Genomic DNA, 17,223 nt, shown 5'->3' on the forward strand with positions numbered 1-17,223 from the left:
AATATTAATACATTTAGATATCATATAGAGATATTAATACATTTAAATATCAGATTGCCTTTGCTTTGTGGGATTTTATTTTATGATTATACCTATGATTATGACATATTTATGTCATTTCCCAAGTGTTATTTATTTGGTGGTCTGTTTTTTCACTATTACAAACAAAGCAATAGTGAATATCTTGGTTTTAAAATTCATTCCTACTATTTAAGTGATATCATCTTTTTTCATGCCTATTTTTCTCTTCTCAAAGAACCATTCATTAAATCAGAGAAAATTAATTTTCTATTTTATCATCAAATTTAGGTTTTGTAGTCATAAGCATGTATAGTAAATGCTTTTTTCTTATGATGTATCATTTCCTTATTTCCTCTATCTTTTTTTATCTTCTTTCTAGATATTTGATCAGCAAGGATATTCTTTTTCTATTTTGCATAGTTTACTTCTCATAATTCAAAAGCATTAACTGATAAATAAGACACATAAGAAGTGCTAATAAACTTACATAAAAATAAATTGTATGTATACAAAATACATGCATATGCCTATAAACCTAAATTTGCTCATGTATTTGGGAATGAATGTTATTTATTTCACTGTAGGCCCCAGAGGTACCAGAAGAACAAGAAGAACATAAAGAACTTATTCCTGAAGAAACATATACTTACACACCACCCATCTCTAAACCTTGGGTTTCTTTGGGCAGTGAAAAAGAAATAGAGGAAGAATCGGTTAAAAAATCTACAAAGCAGGTCAGGGGCTTAAATATGATCACTAGTCATTACCTCTTTGTATCTGAGCAACATTTATTTTCACCAAAGCACTAATATAATTTGCTATATTGCTATGGGGATATGTTTTTTGTTTTTGTTTTCATAGAATAATTTTCTTAAGTAGGCATTAAGAGTTGATCTGTCCCTCCCCGGCAAAAGGTATGTCAAAGCCTTACTCTCAGTACTTCAGAATATGACCCTATTTGGAAATACAGTCTTTACAGGTACAATCAGTTGAGATGAAGTTACATTTGAGAGGGTAGGCTGCTAACCCAAACTTGCCAGTATCCTCATAAAAAGAAGGCCGTAGCGGACATAGAGACACCAGGTGAAGAAGGAAGCAGAGATGAGAGGAATATAGTTACAACTCAAGGAACACTAAGGATTGCTGCCCAACACCAGAAGCTGGGGGCAAAGTGAGGGCAGATTTTTTTCTCTCACCCTTCAGAAGAAACCAATCCTCCAACACCTTAATTTCAGACTATCAGCCTCCACAGCTCTGAGAAATAAATCACTGTGTTTTAAACCACCCAGTCTGCGATACTTGGTTATGGCATCCCTGAGCAATGACTATAATGGCATTTCCTCCCAAAGCAACTCTTGAGAAGAGGATTTGTGTGTGAATGACTTTTATTATGAGAGTGTCCCATAAAATGAAGGGGAGTAGGACAGAGACATGGAAGAACCCCTACAGGAAGCAATCACAGGCAAAAGCCTTGCAGAGGGAGAGCTTCAGCCTGAACATTTAGAGGAACACTGGAGTATAAATTAGATTTTAAAGTTGACCCAGAAATCAGCCAAGAAAATGGACTTTTTTCTTATGGTTCCTGTCAGTCCACTGTTGCCATGATGTAAACTATAGTCACTTCCGGTTCTTTGTACCTGCAGGCAAAGTGGTCTTACTAGAGCAGTCCAGGGCTAGGGATTTAGCTCAGTGGTTTTGCCACCTGCTGTGCAAACACAAGCACAAGGACCCGAGTTCAGTCCCCAGTACCAAACAAAAAAAAAAAAAAAAAACTAGACCAGTCCATCAAAGTGGATCAGGTGCAGCCCATGGGAATAGAAAGCACATGGAGCTGAAGGGGAACACAGAGTGTACAGAGGGATCTGAGAGGATCTGGCAGAGTACCAGTGCTGTCCACCACACTTTTTCTCCAGGGACTTCGTTATGTCACTTTTGTTGTTTATATGTGTTGCAGGTTACATATATGATTTCTCGAAAACGAATTGATTTTGGTGCACCAATTTCCTTCAGTGACCAAAATGCTTCCAGTGTAAAAGAGGCCTACATCGAATGTACAGCCTACCCAGATAAAAATTTCACCCTTAAAAAACTTGAGAAAAATGTTGGCATGCAAGCAATCCCCCAAGTCAAGGACACAAGTACTCAGACAAAATGGTGGGTTTCTATATTTTTATAATTACCATAAAATCTAGCAATTTTCCTGATAATTTTTTAAGGCATAGAGTTCCACAAAATAATTCAATTCAGGAACACCTAACTGTGCTCGAAAATACCTTTAAAAATCTTAAGAAAATTAGATATAATTATATGAAGATTATGAAGTAGAAAGACAAATGACATTAATAATTACAGTGCTAGTCATCTCTCCTTTGAAATATTTCTACTCCCTCCTAACTGTTCTCTTCTACCACCTAAGTAGTGATTTTTACCATTTAAATCAGATAGTCTTTATCCTCTAGGTTTATTATTTGGCTCACCATTACTTACAGAAATACACCCATCCAGAGCCCTTGGGGCGGCATCTACGGTAGCTTCTTTCCTCCATGATAAGGTAGATAGAGAAGTGGCAAACAGTTGGAAACTCTAAAGTTCTAAAGCAAAGGAGAGACAAGATTGTAATGTTATTAAGATAAAATGATCCATGCAGCAGGGACTGGAGGGCCAGAAAGAGGGAGCCTGGAGGTGAAGAGATTGACCATGTAGAAACCTGTTCTAATGTGACCAATGTGAACACAGCAGGAACAAGAGGAAGGAGTGGAAAGGAGGTATGTGCACTACAGAATTCTATACATCCCATCATTAAGACAAACAAATAATAACATAGCTCCTCCACCTATTACCTAACAGCTCTGCTCTTCGTCGAAACAAATCTCCTCATGACAGCTGTCCACACTCTCTAGTTTCACTTTCTCTTCCACCATTTTGTCTTGTTGAGCCCAATCCAAGCAGTTCTAAAGCAAAGGAGAGGCAAGATTGTAATGTTATTAAGATAAAGTCTTAACAGGGTCTCTGATTGCCCAATCCAGGGATCCATTTTCATTCCTTCTCTTCACTTCTCAGCAGTGTTTAACAGAATTGACTATTTTCTTTTCTTGAAATACTTTCTTCCATTTGACTTTAGAGACAACTCTGACTATTCGACTCCTAACTCACTGGCAGCTCCTTCTTTACCTCTTTTAATGACCTTCTTCTTCCAAATATTTTTGGAAACTTTCAAGATATTCAAGGATCCCCACAGCTATCTCCTTTCAATCTTTTCTGTGACCAGGCTTAATCTTGGGCTGACTTTGTTCAGTCCTGTGGTGTTTTCCTGTCATTTGTTTGCTGATGGCTCCCAAATCTGTACTTTACTTCCATCTCTCCCCTAGACTCTATATTTGTTTATTCGTCTACTTGAATGCTGACAAATGTCCAATAATTCAATGTCCAACACAAACTTTTGATTTTCTGCCTGCAAACCTGAAAATTCCTGAAACTTCCTTATCTCAGTAAATAGTAGTGATATTTTCCTAATTGTTGGGCACAAAGATCTTGGATTTCATTGGTTATATCTTCAGAATACTTCCATTGCTCTCACACTTAAACAAGCCACTATCATCTCTTGCTTGAATTCTTCTTCTTCTTCACTGTCTTCTGCTATCCAACCTTCTCCTCTACATTCTATTCTCTGTAAAAGAGCCACAGCAATCTTGTTAAAATATAAGTCAGATCATGTCACTGATCAAAGTCCTCCAGTGGTTTCTTATCCTCTTACTCATCCAACCCAGCCACACTGACTTCCTTGTTCCTTGAGTTCTTCAAACATGTTTGTGCCTGGAATGTTTTCACTTACAGTTCCTTTACACAGAACTCTCTTTCCTCAGATATCTTTATGGCTCTTTGCTTCCTTCAATGAGGGAAAGAGAAAATCTCTGCTCAAATGAGGCATCTCCTGACACATCTATATAAAAGCAACAACTGCTATTACTATTCCCCAGTCTACCCCCTTAGTCTATTTTCATCATGGTTCTATCATTGCTTAATATTGTATTTTCACTGTCTCACTTCTCCCCACTATCTTTACAATTTAAGCTCTATTGGACAGGAACTTTGTCTTTTTTTATAATTGCTAGATCTCTAACTCCTAGCATGGTTCCTGGCAGGTACTTATTAAATAGAGGGGTTCAGGGAGGAATGGAACAAGGAAAGGGATGAAGTTAAGGAAACATGTGGCATAATGGTTCATTTAAGTTCAGAGTCATGAAATACACAAGGAGAGAGCTCAAAAGAATCAAGATACAGAAGCATGGACTACAATATGGGGTGGGCGGGAATGCCTTTCAAACCTATGTAAACCAACTCAGAAACCATGAAATTACAATGCTAAAGTCAAGGCACGTATACATGGACAGCAAAGCTTGGGCCAAAAATGAATCAGAAACCAGGAAAGTAGATGAGCTGACAGGTTAGAACCAGAGGAAGTGAGGGGGATTGGTAGTCGAGGATTAGTAGTCAAGTCCTAATGGGGAAGGAGAACATCAGAGATCCATAAGCACCAGGAAGTGAAAGAAGGACAGAAAGTGGAGAGGTAATCTACATGAACCAAAGAAGCTTGGAGTTTGAGAACAATTTCTAAGCCAAGCCAGCCAGAGATTTCTCCTGTTTCTACAAGGGTACAGACAAGTTCCGAGAATGAGTCAGCCAGGGTGGACTCAGTAGATAGACTCAGAAGGAAGAATAAACCTTTGACAACAGGGAGCCCAATTACAAGACTTTGGATACATTTGACTAAGCTCTCAGTGAATGTGGATAGAGAATAATAGTGACAGCTATGGAAGGAATAAACAGGCGATAAGTAAAGGCAGGTCTTGACTTACAAAATGGAAAATAAAGCAAAAGGATTCAAATGTTCAAACTTAGATGACTGGGATACTTCTGATACCTCTTCCTAACTGGGGGAAATTAGGAGGGGTAGCTGGTAGAGGGTGAAGAAGACTGGACATGTGATTGTGATGAAAGAAATCATGATAACTTACGACAGAGGTTCAAAGAGCAACAACACTGAGAGCAAATGCTTAGCGTTCCTGCCACGCACCAGGCGTTCTTCTAAGAGCTTTGTATACATCCACTCAGTCCTCACAACTGCCCTTTGAAGGGGGCATTATCCCCACTTTACAAATAAAGAAACTGAGGCAGAAGTTTAAAAAAAGCTCAATGTTTAGAACATAATTTAAACTGAAAAAATGATAGCTTTGCTAAGAAACAACAAAACAAATTGCATTTTAAAAAATAAATGACAGTGGCTCTTCGTTACCTTGCTACTTTCATATATCCCGGTAGGCATTGTATCTCTTTCTTATTCCTACCTGGAGGATAGAAGTTAAAAGGTAAAAATAGGATTTGAACCCAAGTCTTTCTGGTTCCAATACTAATATTCTTTCTGATATTACCACCACTCTGTCTTCTGCCATGGGTATGAATCTAGGCAAGGAAAAACAATCCTATTGAATATAATCAAAAGACAGCATAATTTGTCACTCACAGACACACTTTACTGATGTTTGATCAGCAAACACAGATTCAGTAGTTGGTACTTTATTGGTCCTTACAACAACCCCATGAGCTAAGTGTTGGAAGAATTTCATTTAGAGATGAGAAAACACGCACAGAGAGGTTATGTAATTAGAATTAGCTCAGGGTCACATGACTAATAAGTGACAGAACCAGGCTTCAAAGCCTCAGAGTCCACCCTGATAACAATTGCACCATCTACCACTTCCCAACCCGGAACTCAAGAATCAAAGGCTGACTCAATCTCAGTGAAGCCCCAAGACACAATGCCATGTGACAGGTTCATGGCAAGGCGAGCCATGGGGGCAGACTGGACAGAACCGGTTCCTTTCAGAGCCCATGCTACCATCCCTGCCTAGTTGCTCCTAATTTTGTATACTTGGAGCAGGATTTCCCACCTCAACACAACCAACATTTGGAGCTGAATAATTCTGCTGTGGGAGGGCTTTCTTGAGTCTTGTAGGGTGTAAGGACCTCAGGACTCTACCCACTGGACGCCAGTAGCGCTTCCCAGGTGTGACAACCAAAGTGTTTTCAGACGTTGTGAGGGAGCAAGGTGTGTTATGCTGGTTAAGAAATATTGATAGGAGGGCTGGCGATTTAGCTCAGTGGCACTGTGCCTGCCTGGCAAGCACAAGGTCCTGAGTTCTATCCCCGGTACCAAAAGAAAGAAATATTGATATAATGAAATAAAGAGAGAGGAGGTGATAAAGAAAATGTGGCAAACGTTATTAATTGATGAATCTAGATGAAGGGTATGTGGGAGTCTCTTATACCCTCTTACAACTTTTCTATAAGGTAACAATGATTTCTAAATTAAAAATTTAACAAAATAAGACCTATTAGATTATGCCAGGGTGAAATATATGTAGACTTTGAATGCTGTTCACTATCAGATGCCTAGAATAAAGGAAAAACTCCAAGTATAGAATTTAAACATAAAGTAATATCTTAATACTGCTGTCACTGAGATGAACTTTTGACCTATAATGACTTATATTTGCTTTTCTTTGATCTATTTTTTAATATATTAGGACATATCCCCAAAATGCTAGTACACAATATTTTTCAAGAGAATTCTCAGAAGAGGAAAAAGAAATGGTTGGACAATCAAAATCTTTTTCTGATTTTCTTAACAAGGTATCCACAAGGTAAAAGAAAATTGTATATTAAATTTTTTAAATACAACATAAAATGTATATGTAAATACTTATAACACTAATTATTAATAAGCAACTCTAAGAGATCTAGATAGAAAGTATGAAGACAATTATCAGCTGTGCATAAGCATACCCCACATTCTGTAGATTCTTCATATTGTTTAGAAATAGTCTACCCTTCTATTGCTAAGAAATACCCTAGACCTTCTATGACAGGGCCACACCAAATGCAGTGAGAGCGAGTGAATGTGTGAGGATGTTTTCCCAATTGCAAATGAACAATCACAAATTGAGTATACCGTATCCAAATTGCTTAGGGCCAGATTATTTCAGATTTTGTTATATGAGGGGGTTGGAATATTTGCACACACATAATGAGATACCTTGGGATGAGTCCCAAGTCTAAACATGCTGTTCATTTGTTTCATATATACCTTAAGTATTAGCCTGAAGGTAATTTTATACAATATTTTAATAATTTTGTGCATAAAACAAAATTCCATGGTATGGAATGTTTTACTTGTGGTGTCATGTTAATGTCAAATAGGTTCAAATTTCTGGATTAAGGATGTCCAGCCTGTATTTGTATTTACCATGATTTCTTTTATTTAAGGCCTTTTCTCCACTCCTCACTCCACTTCTAAGCATCATTGACTTTTATAGGATAATGAAAATAAACATGCTAAGGATAATAAGGACAATTATTATGATGATGATAAAAGTATTTGCAAAAATATCTTTGTAAATGAGAACTTGAATTCAATTCAGACAAACATGTCAGTATTATCGCTCATTCTTGCATTGACTGCCATCCTTACTGACTCTGAAAAGAAACGTCTTCAAAACAACCCCTATTCTCCCCAGGGTCCTGGGCAGAGACCTGGGGCTTCTAAGCAAGAGAAAGAGCTTGACAAGGTCTTATCAAGCTGATGTCAAAATTTCAAAAATTCACTGAATGATTCAGAGAGTATATCACCTATTTCCCACTCATGCGCAAGAAGCTTTCTGCATTGAGAAAGAAACAAGAAAACTTTAAATTTGTTTTCATCTGTCACAATGGTCAGAGAAAAGTGGTCAGATGTCCCATTACCTGGCAACCACTTTAACCTCAAGTATTATGATTCCTCTTAAAAAGACAGACTCTTTTTTTTTTCCTGTAATCAAATGACAAGTCAAGTTAAACAAAAATAGTTCCCGAATTAATCAGTTTATTGCATGCACACAAAAGCAGAATAAGGAAAAATAAGCAAAAGAAATATAGGCAAAAATAGATTTTTAAAAACCTGGGCAGAGTGCTAGTAACAAATCAAACACCATGAATGCAAAGAAATTGTCCAAATTGTCCTGGAGGCCAGCAGTTCTTCAGTCCCTTCATGAGGACACTTTAATGGGCTGTGGATGCTATCAGTTGTCAGCAATGAAACAAAGGACTCGGTCAGGGCCTCCAGTAGCCCGAGCCACACCAGACTGAATGGATGTTCAGAGCAGAGTCCAGCAGGTGATGTCTCCACTGGCAGTCTGCAGGCAGTGGCATTTGTAGATTCAGAAGGTGTATTAGTCAGTTTCCAGATATCAACCATGAGGGAAAAGCCTTCACAGCTAACCACCCTATTTGCATATCAATGCACATCTATGTATTAATGTGGCTATTGGTCAGCCACTTGGCTCAGTTACAGCTTGTGCTACCAAAAAAGACCTCAAAATGGATTTAGTGCATAGTTATATTGATTATAATTAAAATAACAATTTACTTAGGTTCACAAGAATAGCATGACAAAATCATAACACCTCATATCAAAATCAAGTAATCACGGCCTGGAGATTTAGCTCACTGGTTTCACCGCCTGCTGCTCAAGCACAAGGACACAAGTTCAATCACCGGTACCAAAAAAAAAAAAAAATTAAGTAATCTTTTAAAATTTTCCTAATAAGAATTTAAAAATGAGAGGTCTGTTTGCATATGATCAATTTCTAGGAAAGACTAGCCTTGAAGAAGTTAAAAAAAAAGGTTCGAAATAAATGGTCCCTTTCAATTGTCATATATATATATATATATATATATATATATAGTGACTGGTTTTTTTATTCCCTCTCTGAAGTATAGAAAGGAGAAATAAGAACTACGGAAAAAAATGGAAAATTAACACAAGAATTATAATAACATTGGCCCAAAGAATAAATAAGAAACCTATGTTTATACCACTGCTATACTTCTAACTTTAAAATTATTTAAGGTTTATTTAATATTTTTAAATTAATATAAGATTGATTTTGTTCTGAAATAAGGCCCTTTTAGAATTTCTTTCTCATAGAATTTTATTCAAACCATACCTAACAGAATCATTATTTGCAAAAGAAAAAAAAATGATAGGAAAGAAAAATTTTAAAGGGATTCACAAAGCAATCATTTGGAGTTTAAAAGAAAAAAAACAGTGATTCTCATTGGACAAGTTTCGCCATTCTCAAGTTCATCACTGTGAGGAACCACAAGGTTCTTCCTGGGAACGGAGAAACTGGAAACCAAAGGAAGTGCCCTCTTCACTTCCACATTGAGAATCCCTTGCTTATTCTGGCTCTGAGGAAGGAATCAGGAAACCAGACCAAAAGCCCTGCCTCTAACTTGTTCCTGGAGAATAAAATCCCTCTCTGTTCAGGCAGAAACAGAAAGAAATACAGTGCTAAAAATGCTAAGGTTTCTACTTGAAATTGAATATATACAGAGCTGGTCAAAGTTATGGTGCAATAAATCCCTTGGGTGTCATGAAACTTCAGACTGTGGCTCCCACAGGTCAGGAGTGAAGCCCATGACACTACATTTCTAACCGGCTCCAGGCCAAGCTTGGCCCATGGACCACACTTTAATTAAGTACAAGGACCTAGGAAATCCTTCCACCATTCTGTTTGGAATGATGAAGTAGAAGAATTTAACCAATTACGCTGTGGCTCGTAGTATAGAAGATTAGTGACAGAGGCATCAGAAGGGACCCTTTTTGCATTTTAGGAGGCTCTATTATGAGACTTAGTGTCCACATCTGATTGTCTTGTTTTAAGAAATTTATAATTGAAAACTACTCTTACAGCTTGCTACACCTATCAAATACACACACACAGACACACTTGGATTTTTTATCCTTATGGTGGCATTCTACTTGTAGAAAAGCTCCAAGAGGCCTGGAAGATAAGCTGAACTTTCAAACCTGAGCATATAAAAGAATAAATAACATTATAGTAACTATTTAAAATCAAGAGCCTGTCAAATCAGGTCCCAAGGCTACTAAGAGATGATGATCTGAGCACTCATATTGTCCCTTAAACAAACAACATTAGGGCCAGGGATTTAGCTCAGTGGTTCTTCCACCTGCCTAGCAAGCGCAAGGTCCCGAGTTCGATCTCCGGTACCAAAAAAAAAAACAACAACAAGCAATATTAGCATTTTTAGTGGCATAAATCTTCATTTAGGGACTGTCTCATACACTGCAGTAAGTATATGGAATTAAATACAGCTGCTGATCCCAGGCATTGTGGCATTGTGATAACCAAAACCACAGAGCACATGTCTGTGCACACACATACACACTTCTCAACTCCAAGTTGAGAACTTTCCCAACTTTCCCCTTGTTGAGAATCTCTTATTTGTCGTTTGGAGTGTGTGTGTGTGTGTGTGTGTGTGTGTGTGTGTGTTCACTTTATTTGAGCTCTCCTCATTTCATATAAGTGATCATTTAGCACTGAAAATGCCTTAGAAAATTGCCTTTTGTGTCTGTTTGAGCTGTCCAGGAAGCACCTGAGACCAGCTTAGCAGTAGAGATTTCCTGAGGCTTACACTGTGAAAACTAGAGGAGGTGGGGCAGGGAGAACATCCAGTGAATTCTCAGCCAACCAAGCGGACCTGCAGAAGGCAGGCGGCCTGTGCAGGAAGACTGGCCAGGGGCTGGTTTCCTGGCCGTTGCCTCACTTAGTCACTGGCTGGAGAGAGTGCAGCCTGGTGCGGGAAACTGAGGCAGACCACAAGGTGGCCAGAGGCTGTCAGTTAACACGCTCCTGGGAACCAAATAGCCAGTTCTTGGAAGAAATTCTGAGTAGCACCCTGCCATGAGATTTTTCCTCCTAAGTCATTTATTCACATGGAGTTAGTCATTATTACCAAAGATAATTGAGAAGTATTATTTTTGTTCAATGTACATGAAGTGCTGCTAAAATAGTCATATCACTAAATGCTAAAATCCAACACTTCAATTGCTTTTTTCAAAAAAATAAAATAGTGTTGAAATAGCCCTGCAGCAAAATGAAATTATGAACCTGTTTACTGACGACTGGAAGTCCTTGGCAGAAGAAGAAGGTACCTTTGGGGACAAGACGGATACCCACCTGAAAGAGTTTCAGTCCTTTACCGACCTCCACAGCCAAACCGAGAAAACAATCACCTGTGTCTCATGGCATCCAGCTATCTATGGTGAGATGGACACTGAACTAGTGTTGCTTTTATATGTAAAATTATAAATTAGATCGATTTCAATAAAACAGTTTCTGTTTGCTGAGTGCCAGGCACCTACCAAGTGTTTTCCACACCTTGACTGTCCTGTGCTGCCCCAGCCAACCTGTGGAAGGCACATGTTAGCATCTCTATTTACAATGAGAGGATCACAGCTCTACTCCACAAAGTGTCTTGCTCAGCTCCCTCCGCCTGTGCAATGCAATCTGGATTTAACACAGGCCTGTTGGACTCCCGGGCTGAACTCCCCCTTCCTAGCTCTGCCTCTCTCTCTTCTTTCTTCTTCCCCACACCCCCCACTGGCCCTTTTCTCATAAAAAAGAAACAATTTTTTCTTAGTAAATCTTCAAAGTGCACTGTTTATTTTACACTAACAGCACAATTGGACCACCCACATTCAAGAGCTGAATGAATGGGGGGGGGGGGACTGTGATACAGGGCAGAGCTCTAAGAAAGCTCTTACTCCCCTTTGAAGTATTTATGTTCAACTTTTATCAAATGGAAATGAACCGTGACCATGTAGAAGAGCACCAGCTGGAAGCCCTTCCCCATGGACAGTTGCTGCCAACTTCAATTTCCACTTGTGTTTTAATCAGGACTAATAGCAGTGTCGGTGGCTGTACGACTTTCCTTAGAAGACAGAGTCCACTTTTCTGGTAAATTACTGCTGCAGCCATCATTGATTCTTTTCTGGAGTTTCTCTGATCCCATACATCCTCAGGTAATTAATGAGCGGCCCACATAGTCTAAAACTTTCAGGTATTACTTTCTCATGCACTTTAGCTGTCTTTTATTTTAAAACACTTTATAATCAATTAATAATTAAACCCTTATAAATTTAGGATCTCTTCAATGCACAGCTTGTCATTTAATTTGAACAAAACTAAAATTTATACTTTGTTCACTGAAGTGATATATATTGAACAAATCAATGTTTACTGAAAAAGATCACAAGAGCAATATTTAACTATTTTTCCCCTGATACTGAGGATTGAAACCAGGGAATACATCTCCAGCCCTTTTTGTATTTTTTATTTTGAGAGACTTAGGGTCCCTCTAAGTCACTAAACTGCTCAGGCTGGGCTCAAACTTGGGATTCCCCTGCCTCAGCCTACCAGAGTGATGGGATTGCTAGCATGCACCATTACATCTAACTTAACATATTTTTTAAAACAAAGTTGGGCCAGGGATTTAGCTCAGTGGCACCACACCTGTCCTGCAAGTGCAATGTCCTGAGTTTGATCCCTGGTACCAAAAACAAAACAAAACACTCTTTTATGGGCTTTATTCAAATACTGATTGCTCAGATGCAAGTGGATTTTAGTTTCTCATGAATTTCCTCAATTCCAGGGATCACCACTAGATGATGATAATGAGTAAAGATGACTGGATAGCAGTGGGGAGAAGCCGACTATGGGGACAACTAACTACTCTTCAGCTTTCTTGTTGCCAAAAAAAATCAGAAACTTGGAATTTTGCATGAAATACCACAATTTTAAATAGCTTAATGAAAACCAAACACACACACACACACACACACACAAACCCCACTCAGACCAAATCAAAACACATAGCCACAAAAAAATAAGGCTGAAAGTTGGGCTTTTCTCCACAGAATTCTAGTTTCTGGGACCTGCTTACTAGGAAATGCTTTTTAATGTTAGATCATGTTTTTTTCAGTGTTCTTAAATCTAATAATAATAGATTTGTTTCTCTCAGGCCTCACATAATTAAGGCTTTCCTTAATAACCCTTAGCCTCCTCTTCTTCCGAATTCCCGAATTCATCTGAATTAAAGCAATTTGGCTGCATTAAATTCTAGATTTTTTTTATAGACCCAGAGGTCAAAATGATGCATCTCTACCTCTTCTCTATCAGCCTACTTAGCACAAAACAGTCCCATTCTCCAGTGGGTGCTCGGCCACTTCTGGCTCACAGAGCCACAGTCCACTCCTTCCCACAAAGTGTGGCTGTCCTTCCAGGCAGTTAGGAAGAAGAAAGAAAGAGCCTCCTTTTCTCTGTTTGAAAAAAAAAAAAAGCTCTTTGGGCTGGGGATTTAGCTCAGTGGTTTCGCTGCCTGCTGTGCAAGCTCAAGGACCCGAGCTCAATCCCAGCTACCAAAAAAAAAAATAGCTCTTCACAGAGAAGCAAATAATTTTTTAAGGACAAAAGCAAATGATTTATTTTGTCTTTGTTCAACTCAAAACCATAATTGAAAATTGAAAATTTTTATTTTCAAAAGTACACGTTTCTCTAGAGCTCACAAAATACCAAATAAACCCAAGACGGCTCACCCCGATTCTAGTTGGAAACCTTTGGCTCAATGGTGGTGAATGAATAGCCTGCTGAGGCCTAGCTTTGTTCTGGCCGTTACAGTTGAAGAACATGACAGTGTAAGAATTTTGCTTGGTAGGAACATAGCAGAATAGGTGCTAAATCTAAGTATTCCTTCATATTTATTTTTCTCCCACTTGGAGTTATATTACTCTGAAATGTGGACTATTTTCACTGCCAATAACTGCCTATTCTCACATCCAGTGAATTTTGTTTTTTGAGTGGGCACTACGAGCCAGGCTGGTACGCAGGAGGAAACGACAGGATCCTGCCCTCACAAAGCTTATCTGCCACACTTTTTAGAAACACTGATTTCACAATCTTTTTGTTTGGAAAAATTATAACATGCCTCAGTAACTTCATACCCTTTGGGTAGGTGAGGAAAGAGACCTGAGTTCCCATGTGAGCGTTCCCACTCTCGGGTAGGTCCGAGTCCCTGATAAAATTTAACACAAGTGCCTCCCAGAGGTAGAATTTAGGACCAGACTCTACTGCACATTGCTCATCCACTACAAATGCCTATGCTATAAAATTAGACTTTTAACTGTCTTTACTTTTGCTGGCCATGATCTTAATAGGCTTTCTCTCTCTTTTCTTGAATTTGTGACATTTACGGTAGTTAATGCTGGAGAGCCCAGATGATATCTTCTGCTTCAAGTTCTGTCCGAGTGACCCTAACATCATTGCTGGAGGCTGTATAAATGGACAGGTACTTAGAGATTATTACCTTAGATGCTTCTTAATGTAGAAAACATTCTGCAGAAAGTTTCCATTTGGTGGTTTTTTGAACTCAAAGATTAAATTCAGCAGAGGGGAGCAATGCCAATTGTGTGCCAGTCACTATACCAGGAACGAGTGGGTATAAATGGGATAGACATGGCATCAGCACTTGAGGTTCACAGGGTAATCCAGTCACCCTAGCTAATCAAAAGTGGGTCAAATCTACTTGAGTTGCTGAACTAGAACCACATATTGTATAAGAAAAACTTTGTGGAAGAACAAAAGCTACTGCTTGATAAAGAGGTTTCTGAAATTTCTGAGTGTAAGGGTTAGAGGATAATACAGAATTTAGACAGAAACTCACTGGAAAACATACATATAAAATTATGTTTGCTTTTTTCTCCTTTCTTCTTTAAGTTACCTAATTTTATGAAATTTAGATCTTATCCTCCTTTTATGTGTAAAACAAAACAAAACTCTAAAAGATGTTTTATGATTTAAGTTGCAATTTATTTTGATCCAATAGGTTTAAGGATTAAAAGGGTAGATGATCATTTTTGTGTGGTTAAGAAGACTTGCTTATGGTCAAAATGTAAATATCTGCACTTTTTATGTCCATGTATCCAGAACAAAAAGAAATTGCAAGAAAATAAAAATTTCTCCCACTTTCGTTTAATAGTAATTGGTAATGATGAGCCAGAGCCCATTCTCCAAGCCCTGCAAATCCTAAGATGCTTTTTTTGTTCATGACAAAAGAATCATGACTGTTTTAGAATATTTTTTAAAGACATGATAAAATTAAAAATAATTCTGTAACCTTGAGATTTTGTTAATATTTTTGTGTATTTTGTGTGCTTAGTCATTGAAAACTAACCTAAACTAGTGTTTTACTTTATTTCTGATTTTTCAAAAAAAGTGACCGTTCAGGTATATGTAAATTCAAAGTGGAATATAACATTCAATTAAATAGAATCCATCACTTACCAGCCTCTTTTTTATAATTATTAAACAATTGAGGGCCAGGGATTTAGCTCAGTGGTTTCACTGCCTGCCTTGAAAGCACAAGGTCCTGAGTTCGATCCTCAGTACCAAAAAAAAAAAAATTTGAGTATTTGTACTTAAACTTGGAGAATGTAATTCTGAAGAATTTTGGAAAGACGTTTTTTTCTATGGATCTAAATCAGCTATCACTAGAGTCACACATTCCTATGGACAGAGAAAAAACTTCCTAAGGCAAAGGGTGGCACATGATATTTATCTTGGATTTTTAAATGTACTCATATTAGTACAAGCCCAAGAATCAAATTGCTGAAGAACATTCAGAGAGAACAAAACATTCTTTTTTATTTTTGCTTTAAAAGTTGCTGCTTTACTTAAGATACAGGCTAGATTTGATTTTCCTCTAAGGTGACTGATTTAGCAAGCAGGATAGCAACAGTAGTCTAAACAAAATCTTTTAAGAACCAATTAACTATTTCCTGAAAATGTTCTAATCATATTTATCTCTGTTTTAGATTGTCCTGTGGGATATCACAGCACACGCAGATCGCATAGAAAACATTAAAGCAGATGGTAGTGGAAGTAAAAAAGCCACACTCAAGGTTGGTGGCTTATAACCTGTCTTTTGCAAGTTTGTTTTTCCCATTCAAGAGTTAATTTAAAAGTATATAACAGAATTGCCAAATTTAACAAAGATTCAGTAGAAGAAAGAAAAAAAGGATATTATTTCCCAAGGCTTCACATCTGCTGGTAGACATGTTCTAAATCACTTTCATGTGAGCTTTTCATTAAAAATGGAACAAAACAGGGCCAGGATTTAGCTCAGTGGTTCCACCACCTGCCTCTCAAGTGGAAGGACCCGAGTTTGATCCCCGGTACCAAAAAAAAGGAACAAAACAAGTTTCATCATCCATCCCAGGATGTTAGGGGTTTGGGCTGTTTTCATTATTAAATAAAATGAGGAAACCAAGGAAGTGACATCAGTGGTGTCTTTGAAAGAGTTCTGGACTGAAAGGCCAGGTATCTAGCCTGTATAAAATGAAGGGATTATAATCATTTCTGATTTTTTAAAAATATGCTGTGATTTTGTGAAGCTGTTTCTGTTTTAAGAGTGCTTCAATAAGATTCCTTTGCTCCCAACTCAAACTTACCCACTACATTGCACAACCCTCCACCCCAATTCTTCGGCCTTAATACTGACAGGTTTTTTACCAACTAATGTTGGGATGTGGCCTTCTGTACATGCACGAAAATAGTCCTTGAAGAAGGGGATGTCCTGGGGTTGGGGATGTGGCTCAAGGGTACAGTGTTTGCCCCAAGGGCCTGGATTTGATGGATTTGTTTGCCCCAAGGGTCTGCAAACAAACAAGTAAAAATAGAATGTTCCATTGATTGTTTAGTAAGCAAATAATACATGTTAAATTTAGAGATAAACTGAAGGTGAAAGTCAATGCTCCTAAATATATATAAAAACACTAATTTATATTTTCTTGGACTGATATATTTCTAAGTTTTTAATTTTAACTGCAATGATGAGTGAAGTATGAGTTCAATCACCAGCTCTTTGAAATGGAACTTTCTTTTAACATTTCTTCAGCCTATATTTCTCCTTGAACCAGACAGTAATAAAGAAGCAATGTATATCAGACACTGTGCTGTCTCTTCAATAGAAAATGGTCATAAGAATGTAATTACAGACATACACTGGCTGGCTGACACATTTGAGGTGAGTCTTGGCAGCTTTGTGTTTTTTCCCTGCTGGATTGTAAATTTTCAAATTTTATCTAATGAAAGTATTTCAAGTCAATAATTCAACTATTGCTGGATTAATTATGGACTCTGAACCCTACATGTATCTTATTTAACCCTTGGCTCTTTTCCATTGCTCTCACCTGCTTAACAACCTCACAAAAGCTCCTATGTTTGGTCCACCATTGATAGTGAAAAG

At 37.9% G+C, this 17,223-nt stretch overlaps 1 protein-coding gene across 3 annotated transcripts in view; it reads left to right on the forward strand.

Moving 5' to 3' along the window:
* The window catches only part of Dnai3 (dynein axonemal intermediate chain 3), a 74,567-nt gene that overhangs the window by 34,711 nt on the left and 22,633 nt on the right, over nucleotides 1-17,223 (forward strand). For all 3 annotated transcript variants that reach the window (XM_004841354.4, XM_087213015.1, XM_087213014.1), the window contains 8 exons: nucleotides 606-755; nucleotides 1,976-2,175; nucleotides 6,606-6,722; nucleotides 10,994-11,184; nucleotides 11,820-11,944; nucleotides 14,176-14,265; nucleotides 15,791-15,877; nucleotides 16,873-17,001. In XM_004841354.4, the coding sequence (XP_004841411.1) occupies nucleotides 606-755; nucleotides 1,976-2,175; nucleotides 6,606-6,722; nucleotides 10,994-11,184; nucleotides 11,820-11,944; nucleotides 14,176-14,265; nucleotides 15,791-15,877; nucleotides 16,873-17,001 (1,089 nt within the window). The remainder of the gene's footprint in view (nucleotides 1-605; nucleotides 756-1,975; nucleotides 2,176-6,605; nucleotides 6,723-10,993; nucleotides 11,185-11,819; nucleotides 11,945-14,175; nucleotides 14,266-15,790; nucleotides 15,878-16,872; nucleotides 17,002-17,223) is intronic.

This window comes from Heterocephalus glaber, unplaced genomic scaffold (assembly GCF_053883595.1).
Source record: "Heterocephalus glaber isolate CG9 unplaced genomic scaffold, H.glaber_assembly_v1.0 deba00001442, whole genome shotgun sequence".
In the NCBI taxonomy this organism is placed as follows: Eukaryota; Metazoa; Chordata; class Mammalia; order Rodentia; family Bathyergidae; genus Heterocephalus; species Heterocephalus glaber.